We start from the raw sequence: 9,822 nt of genomic DNA on the forward strand, positions 1-9,822 counted from the left end.
GTTAACTGTGGAACAGTATTGTCTGTACGTACATCTTCCAGTTTTCAGGTGCCCTTACTACTTAAAATGTGCACTAAGCTTTTGAATAGAGGTGCTGAGGGCTTTCTGAGATCCATGGTCTGAAGAATTTAGCCTTTTTTTTACCCCACTGTGTTGGGAAAGAAAAGCTCACATCAACCTAGTGTGTACTTTAATGGATGCAGTTACATTACAAGAAAATACTGTTTTTATTACTTTTCACAATGGTTACATGTTGAACCTTAAACTTCTTGCAAAGCCTTGGTCTGACATTCAATTTATACTTCCAGAAAATGTGTTCTTTCAGTTTTGAGTAATTATCTTAAATGTTTAACTCTAATTAACTCTAGTACTAATGTTTTAGTACTTTTCTGCTACTGAGGTGTGGGATATGGCACTGAACTGGAAACAGACAGCATTTGTGTTTCAACAGCATCAGTACTGCTACATTGTTTAAACAGTTGGGGGAGGGGTACTGCAATGGTGCCATAATGTTTAGTTTCAGGCTTACTGAATAAAGCAATTTAGCATTCAATTTACAACATAGTCTAAACAGTACATTGTAGATTACATTTAATAATACTTCAGTTTTTGGCTTTAGAAAAGTCTGAACTATGTCTAGGCACAATAGAAGGTAAACAAGTATTCAGAGTTACACACTCAAACAGGTTATACCCCCATGTTTTTGCTCATAGTGTTACTGTGCAACGATCTTGTACAAAAAAAAAACTGATCAGATCTGGACTTATTTTTGCCACATGAAAGAACTTGATCACGCAAGTGTTTAAACAAACTCTGCATGTTCAGTATGTACAAATAAAACAGAAGAGACTAGATTAAGCAGTGTTGGGAAACCCTCACCTGAGGCAAAAGTGCACAAAACATAGTACTGTCAGACACCGCCCTTCATTTATTAAATTATTTAATTTAATCTGAAGTGATGTAGAACATATGAAGTAGCTCTTATTGAGAAAATGAAAACAGTTGCTGCTGCTGAGAACAACAGATTATCAGATTAGACATTGACATCTCTGAATGTGTTTGGGGGCAACACAGATGGTAGCAGAAATTGAGAATCTTTAATGTTTAAGACTGAACTTTGGGGTGTGGAATAAAAAAAAGAAAAAGAAAAACAGTGTTAATTAGTTGCTGAAGTTTCTGGGTTTTTTTTTTTTTTTTACCTGAAAATGAGGAATAGCATAAAGGCTATTTTGACTAAAAAAAAATAAATAAAGGATGGTCTCTGACTTTTGCACAGCACTAATTCGGACAGACTGTGAAAACTTACTCACTCTGATGTGAGGGTTTCATTAGTCCGATATGCATGTTACTCTTTATACAGCCAGCATGTAATTTACAACCTCATATCCAAAAGAGGAACAATGTTGCCAATAGTCACAGGGCTGGTGAGTGAGCTGACTAAATGTGGAAGAAGAAGGGAAAAAAAAGTTTTTTTAGGCTATTTCAGCCTCATGACAGAGAAACATCTACCCAAGTCTATCATTTATGCCAACCCACTCAATTAATTGGCTACTTCCCCCTCCTGGCCCGCCCCTTTCTGCCACTCAGCTTAGCCGAGCCTGAAGAGGAGGGTCCATCCTGGGGCGGCACTGGGGCTGAGGCAATGTTGATCTGACCCTCCTGAATCTCTTGGCGTGTATCGGCCGGCATCTGGTTGATCTGCTGCTGGGTCTCCAGGTAGAACATGATGTCACGCAGCTGCTCCTGCAGCTCGGCGATCTGAACGTCCTTTCGGGCAGCAGCCTCCTGGCCCCGCTTCTCTTCGTCGTGCAGCTGCATCTGGAGTTGCACCTGATTGGCTCTCAAGCAGCGGTTCATCTCCTGCTCCTCCCTTAGCTCCTGGCCTAGCTTCGTCACCTTGCCATTCAGTTGTGTGCATCTGTTTAAGAAGGGGGTTGCAACTTAGTACTCTGTTCTGACTCCAAACCATGAATGCACAGCCCATTAAAAGTATGATGTTGTGAAATCTTACAACTGTAAAATAATTTTAAAAATATATTTTTTTTGTTGTTGCAATAAACAGATTTGTTAATGCTTTGCTAATGCTAAGCTTCATGTTCATGTATGTTTTTTGGAAGAATATTTTATCTAAATCATGATGACAGTATTCTTTCCCAAACTGACAAAAGGTTAACATTGTTCAAATCAGTGCCGATGAGCCCTGACATAACAAAAAGGCAAGGTTTTTGACATTATTCCCAAAGTGGAACAATAACATATATTTCCATGTGAAACCACATTATATGGGCCAAACATATGTGGACAACTTACTAATGATTAAATTCAGCTGTTTCAGCCACAGTCACTGCTAATGAATACACATAGCCATGCAATCTCCATACACAAACACAGACAGTAGCTGGGGTCACACAGAAGAGCTCAGTGACTTTAAGCATAGCACTGTCAAAGGATTTCAGTTCATGAAATGTATGCCCTGCTAAATATGCCCCAGTCAACTGTAGTGCTATTGTTGTGAAACGAAAGAGTCCAAGACAAACAAGTCTTACACAGCCACCAAGTGGTAGTCCAAATTGACAGAGCCAGGCCAGCTAAAGAGCATAGTACATACAAACCATCTTTCTTTAGTACTATCACTCAGTACAGAGGTACCAAACTGGAGTGGTATATAGCATGCTGCCCAGCTTCCCTGTCTGATGGCATGCATTTTGCTGGTGGATGCCCACTGGTGGATGTTCATTTTTTCAGAACACTAATGTCCAACAAGGTCATATAGATGTGATGCTCAGGTGTTCACATATCTTTCCACCATATTATGCATTTTCCTTAACATAAACACCTCCTTAGTTAAGATAAGCTTACTGAGCAAGCTTACAGACTAGTCACATGTATCATTTCTTATACTTACCAAGCCTGTCTGGTTACACCAGTCACCTGACAAAGTTCCTGTCATTTCAGCCCACACCTCAACAAACCCTGTGCACTTTTCAACTATATTTAGTGTGTGCTTATTTTTTATAACTGTGGTTGATGTCTGGTGATTTTGCTGGTCAGTTAAAATGTCATCAACAATCATCCTGGAATGTGAGGATCAATAAGCTGAAGTGGACAAGATCTTGAGAGACATGTATTCCTTGTAGGATTGGTGTTGCCACCAACAAGGTCAAGGAACATGATACTGGACATAATAAGTAAATAATGCTTATGTAGGCTATTGCAATTCAACTGTTTTAAAACAGAGCAAAGTACACATCCGCTAGTCAGTTGTCATAGCATTATATTGACATTTACTTCTTTTCCATGGACTGTTTCTCTTTGGTTAGTTCGTTCAGTCTTTGCTCCAAGTTGTCACACTTCTCAATAGTCTCCTTGAACTTGGCTTTCATATTGTTGATCTGAAACAAAAGTAACACATAAACTCATACATGTTATCTATGCGGCCGTGAAGCGCTTTCAGATCATCAAGACTAGTGTGACAACTGTGTACTTTGTGTGAAAACAATAAGAGCTTACCTCCTCAGCAGTTTCTTTTTCTAGATGAACAATTTTATTTTCCCAGTAAATGCGCTGAGAATCTAGCTGGCTGGTCAGCAAATAGGAATACTGCAAAAAGAAAAAAACAGATTTTGAAGGGGTTTAATAAAAAAAGAATTACTATGTGAATGTGGCAAAATAACAGCAATCCTCATACAGCTACCTCAAGCTGCAGTGCATCGATTTTCTCATCCTGGCAGGTGTCCCCTTCACACTCGTACTGCACCATTTTCCCATCAGTCTTGCTGGCAACCAATCGATGCACATAGTTATCTGCTCACATTTAGAATAAATGGTTTATTTTATGTCTCCAGTGTGTGAATAAAGAGGCATCTCAGAAGTCAACAAAAGTGCAGTGTCTACTGTAGAGCCCTAGAAGTAACTTAATAGATACAGTAGCAGATTTAGGCATTTTGTAATCAGTTTTAAATACATACAGTAACACTAAAAATACTTACTTTATTTTAAGGACTTGCTTCCCTAAAACAAAATCACAATATATTGTTCTAAGGTTCTTATTCACATCCAATTTTCCAAGTATGCCTACCCCCTGCGTAGTCCCAGACACGATGATTGGTCAGTTGCATGGCGTAGGTGTGCTGTGTTTCCTCAAAGTGCTTATAAGCATGGCGGCTAACGTAGCGGCCACAGCCAATGTGGCCGCAGATCAGGCAGATCCACAAGTTCTGTAAACAGTGAAAGTAAAAGTTGCTGTCTATGCATCAGACAATTATCATCTCAAACTAGTTTCAGGCCTCGATTTTAATCTGCTGCATTCAAGACACTAATTACCTCTTGCACTCCACACTCAAAGCACTTATTCTCCTCCACTGGCTCAGGGGTCTGACAGTATCTGCACACAGGGCACCTAAAGAGCAAGATCAGCCTATAAGCACTCTTAAATACACTCAGAAAAAAACAGCAAACACACTCACAAACACTAGCAGTTAGCAATTCTATTGTGCCCTGTTAAAAATGTCATTGTCACGTCGCTCACCTGATATGTCAAAGGTCATTTGCAACAATGGCACAAAAGCCAAAAAAGAAAAACACATTGCAAAATATTGTTTGTCAAGAGTGAGGAAGAATGGAGAACTGCCCAGCAGACCTTTATGACAAAGCAATGAAGAAGCAAGAGGAAAATGTCAACCAGGATGAGCTTAAACAAATAACATGTCAGAACTGTAAACAGTGAGTGATACGTCAGTGCATCGTCATGAACGGAGAATGCAGTGGGAGGAGAAGGGAATATATGAATAAAAAACCAATTTCAATATATAGTTCAGAGAAGAAGGTATTAAATATTTAATTGAATTGGAACTCACTTAAAACACAGTTCTGCAGCCAACAGATTAAAACTAAAGTGCCTCTAATGGAACATTCTGTTTTTATGACCAGTGGTACTATAAACTATGAATATATGGAGGAATCTGGCCTTTGAACAGCACAGATTTAAGACTGATTATGTATAGATAACTATTTGCCTGAAATACAGTCCTACATCCAACAATCTAAAATTCTACAATAAGTTCCATAACTAGCTGGCTAGCATTATGTCGTGTGCTCAGAGAAAGGGAAGTTGCAGAGTAGGGTCACTTAAGCCTGGCTATTAATAGCTGTGGCATCACCAAGGATCAAATGCCTAGTAAAATAGCTGATGGTTGGGTGGCTATGCCACTTAGGAGCCATTCCTTTCTTACACTTTCTAAGAGAGTGGATCTAGCAGTAAGAAAAGGTTTTCACACCCCAGTGTTCAGTGGCTAGCTCAATGTTTCTTAACCCAGTCTTTGGAGAACACTGAATGTGTTGGTATCTAGGAGAGAGTAAAAATGTGGGACCTTTTGGTGGGCCCAAGAGACTGAGTTGAGAAGCCTTGGGCTAGCTCACAGGTAAGTGTGTAAAGGTGGTACTTACGAGGCATCCTCCCAGCGCTGCAGGCACTGGCTGTGAAAGCTGTGGTTGCAAAGGGTGGTCAGTACCCCATTCACAGACTCGTCCATGCGTTCCAGACACACAGTGCACTTGGGCAGCTCAGTCAGGTCCATCACTGGTAAACTGGCACCCTGACATTTTAAAGTTCCAAAGAAGACAACATAGTATTAGACATTTTTTCAAAGAGCATCACAAAACGACAAAGAGTTGAGGCAACTCTCACGAAAAACTGCATTTCAATTTTATTACATCTTTTACATTAATTATGTGTGTGATCAATCTTCCCTTTGACAATGTCACATAGATTCTGTATAGGGTTCAGGTCTAGAGAGTTGACTTGCCAATCAAGCACAGTAACCAAGCATGGTCAGCAAACCAGTAGTTATTGGTAGTAGTTTTGGCAGTGTAGGGAGGTGCTAGGTCCTGCTGAAAAAGGAAATCAGCATCTCTATAAAGCTTGTCAGCAGGCGGAAGCATGAAGTGCCCGAAGAATATTGTAGTATGTGGCTGGGTTTGGACATTTGGGCTTGGTAAAACACAATGCAGCAACACCAGCAGATGACATGGCACCCCAAATCACAGACTGTAGTAACTTCACACTGGACTTCAGACATGTTGGATACTGTGACTTTCTCTAGACCTTAGGATATCATGATATCCAAATTAAATGCAAAATTTACTTTTTATCTGAAAAGAGGACCCTGGACTACTGAGTTCTACTGAGTACTACAGTTCTTTTTTTTCTTAGCCCAGGTAAGGCTCTTACCACATTGTGCTCTTTCCATTAGTATGCTTTCCATTAATATGCTTTTCTGTCAAGTCAGTAGTCTTCACCATGATACTGATCAAACATTTCTTTTTCTGTTACAATGTTATAATATTTTGAGATGCACTAGTATCTCTCCACAATTCTAAGCAACACTTTCTACTGGTGTTGTTCAGTCTGCTGTGCAAATATGCACACTGGCATTTTTATTATATAGCATATTCTATATTTTATTTACAACTTAGCTGTAGTCTTCTCTCTGCACTACCCTGCGACACTACTGTCGCCTATCCATATATTTGTGTACATACACACAAATGATAATCTGAGTTAAATGTGTATTACATATTTGTACATAGTAGAGTGTTCCTTGGAGACCCTTTTATCTCTTTAATTTAGTATTTTAAGTGATTTAGTTATGTAAATTAACATTATTCTGCTCACCACAAGCATTTCAACGCATGAATGTCCTAACATGTTGTGAAAATGACTAATTGAATCATCAGCATGAAGGGCATGATCCGCTGACTTTGCAATTACGCAAAAAAGATCATGTTGTGCAGCTGGCAAAGCTATACCTCTTCCGACTTGATCACCTCAGCCCTTTCCACATACACTAGCTGGCAGACAGCGTCCTCGATTGAGTTGAACTGCCGGCCATTGCAAGCTGTGTAAAAGCTGTCTGCATCAGCCTGTAGAAAGACACACAGTGCATACATTTTCATTGTACAAGGGCATCAGCAGCATTAGGCAAAACTGCATCAACAACTAGTTCTGTAGGAGGGGAAGTTCCACTGACGCACAAAAACATTTATTGCTGACAATTGTAAACAATTTCACAAGCCAGGCTGGTGGGAACTCACCTGGGTGCTAAACTTGATAAGCACCATGTACTGGTTGGGCGTGGAATCCCGGATAATCTTCATGTGCTCCATGACGTCATTGAAGGGTGCCACAAACTTCATGAGGTCATGGCTGGTCATAGTCGTGGGCACAGTGAGCACACAGAGCATGGCGCTGCGCCTCACGTCCTCTGTCAGCGATGTCATCTTGCTGTGTTGCCGTCCCAAAGTAAATTATAGGTTTTAAAATACAAATAAAAAAGGAGAAGAGAAACACCTGCCTGAGTCAGCTTCTAACAAGCATCTACAGAAACAATGAGCATTGGTTTATAGATTATACACAGTGCATAGTTGTCATATCTGAACAGATGATATATTTTGAAAATATGAAAACTATGCACTGTGTGTAAACTATAAACCAGTGCAGTCTGTAAGTAACTGCTCTCTGTAATAATTGTAGAGTGGCAAGTATTGTTGCTTTGGCTCTGTCACATTGGATTTAAAATGAAACAAAGCATTTGACACTGAAGTAGAAAATGTCCCTTTTAGTGATCCCATAGCAATTAAACCTTTTTGAATATATAGTGAGATGTTGAGAACTATAACTGGATAATTGCCTGCCTAGAAGACATATACTAAAAAAGACTAGTTTTGAATATTTAAATATACACAAACCTGCTAACGTTAACATTTTACTGTTTATTTCATGGCCTGTAGCTGCTACCTCAGGGGCAACTATACGACACTAGGTGACACAAACTTGCATAACTGTCAGTTCAATATAAATGAAAAGGAATCTAGGTTAGCCTTGTGTTTTCTGTCTTACTTTTTCTCCTTATTGTCCCAAATGTGTCAGGTCCAACCCACAGCATAAAAACATCTTTTAAATGATCATCTTATTTTACTTTATTTTTAAAGTACGATAATTAGCACTTAATAAGCAATAGATCAGCGTTGGAACTGAGAAATAAACGTGGTAATGTGCCATCTCAAGTTAGAGCATTCTCACTTTGTCTTGTAGAGATGCATAATGCCATGGACAATCTCGACTGATGGGTTCCCACTGTAGAAGGAGATCTGGTCTGGAAGCTGTTTGGAGGGTGACTCCGGAACTGGTGATCCATCTGTCTGCTCCTTCCCACTGCTGCTGCCATCCTCAGCTGATTGATCAGCATCTTTCTCATCAGGAGCTTTTACAAAGGAGGTTCAGGTTGGTGACAATCTTGTTACTATTTCTAAAGCTATATTTACACAACACGAGTTTGAGTTTGGTGATAATTAATGCAATTATCTTTACCAATTACGCGTTTGGTTCTTTGATTATAATTTATCTATCTGGAGGCTTCCAACAACTGTCAGTTCCACTATCCTTACAGCTCCAGTGCAAAACAATAGAAGCAAGTTTCACGACAAACACGTTGCCTAATCAAGCACATCCAGGCTAAACAGTAGAGACAGTGTAAATTTGATTTATTCAATGATCAACTATCAGTTTGAGTTCATCTGCTCCTAGACTGCTTGAAAAGGTGTCAAGTAGCTCTGACCTGTGCTGGATGATAATGTCTCAATCACCATGTCGGACATGGCCCTGCTTCCAATATGCTGATGGAGGATGGCTGCTTTCTCCAGTTCTGTCTTGCCCCCCAGTGCAATCTTGGCAGAGCCTAGGGCTTTTTCTCTCATCTCCTCTTCTGACATCTCCTCATCTGCAGTGAAACACACAAAGCAGGCCATACTGGGTTTTAGCACTGGAATGTTTGTGACTTACAAGCAGCAGGTCCCAAGCATTTCACATGCAACCAGCAAAACAAAAGGCCTGGACACTTTTTCGACTGCCTCAAAGGATACACAAACTTGCAGCAGATCTTTTTGATTGTTATTTAGAGGCAATCTACTTCCTTGTCTATGCAGTGCTGTGTCACTGTACATTACCTGGTGAACACAATTGTTCAGTTCTGTCTCAATTTAATTAGCCAAAGTCGATAAGCTAGACCTTTCATAAGACGTTTTAATTCACAGTCTTAGGTCTTCACTTTATGTTGAGTCATATATCCTTGCATACAGTGCTGTGTGACTGTACCTTTTACAATTACTAGGTTCAGTTCGGTTCGGTTTAGTCAGCCAACTAGACACATTAAAGAACGCCAAACAGCATAACTTGCTATTAAACATCTTCACAGCTTACCAGCAGAGTACTGAAAGCCCTGCGGCATAAGAGACTGGTCTGCTAGCTCCAGACGGATCACAACCAGTGATACACTCATGTGTTAAACTGGTAGCTAGCTCTCCTGCAGATTTCTTTCTGACACGAAGGGCTCAATTCATTTGTCAAACGAGTAGCGCTAACTAGACTGTAGACGTTCTTCCTGTGATACGTTTAAGATCTTTCTCAAACGTGTCGCTAAACCGCAGCTAGCCAAGTTTACTTCAGACACGAAGAGCAAAAAGTAGCACTAACAAAACAAAACACCGCTGCCGTTAGCTGGCAGGCTAAGTGGCACATAAACCGACTCTGCTTAAAGACCAGCAGTTGTTTCGCCACTACCCTCACCGAAGTGGCTTCAGTTATTAACATCGACCTACGCTGATTTATAACTTCACGGTTTTGTGTATAATTTTAATAAATAAAGCGTGACAGGTGAGATGACGTTTAGGTAAGCAGATTTGGCCGTCAGGAGTCATTTCCGGGGCGCGTGTAATCAGCTAGCTGCTTGTTTCAAAATAAAAGTTTTTTTTTTTTAGTTTTTTTTT

At 40.1% G+C, this 9,822-nt stretch overlaps 1 protein-coding gene across 1 annotated transcript; it reads right to left on the minus strand.

The window, feature by feature from the left end:
• Positions 1–173: 173 nt before the first annotated feature.
• On the minus strand, positions 174–9,735 carry brap (BRCA1 associated protein). Its single transcript, XM_072658213.1, has 12 exons — positions 9,257–9,735; positions 8,616–8,777; positions 8,081–8,261; positions 7,093–7,282; positions 6,808–6,921; positions 5,446–5,594; positions 4,324–4,399; positions 4,079–4,217; positions 3,695–3,804; positions 3,511–3,600; positions 3,289–3,392; positions 174–1,918 (listed from the first exon to the last, which is right to left on the minus strand). The coding sequence occupies exons 1-12, from the start codon at positions 9,333–9,335 to the stop codon at positions 1,549–1,551; spliced, it is 1,764 nt and encodes a 587-aa protein (XP_072514314.1). The 5' UTR covers positions 9,336–9,735; the 3' UTR covers positions 174–1,548.
• Between the last annotated feature and the right edge of the window lie 87 nt (positions 9,736–9,822).

Source organism: Salminus brasiliensis, chromosome 16 (assembly GCF_030463535.1).
Source record: "Salminus brasiliensis chromosome 16, fSalBra1.hap2, whole genome shotgun sequence".
Taxonomy (NCBI): domain Eukaryota; kingdom Metazoa; phylum Chordata; class Actinopteri; order Characiformes; family Bryconidae; genus Salminus; species Salminus brasiliensis.

Coding starts and splice junctions, on each gene's coding strand:
- brap (XM_072658213.1), bottom strand. CDS start 9,335: ATGAGTGTATCACTGGTTGTGATCCGTCTGGAGCTAGCAGACCAGTCT. Junction 3,805..4,078: donor TGTCTGGGACTACGCAGGGG/GTAGGCATACTT, acceptor AAATGTGAGCAG/ATAACTATGTGCATCGATTG. Junction 3,601..3,694: donor TCGATGCACTGCAGCTTGAG/GTAGCTGTATGA, acceptor TTCTTTTTGCAG/TATTCCTATTTGCTGACCAG.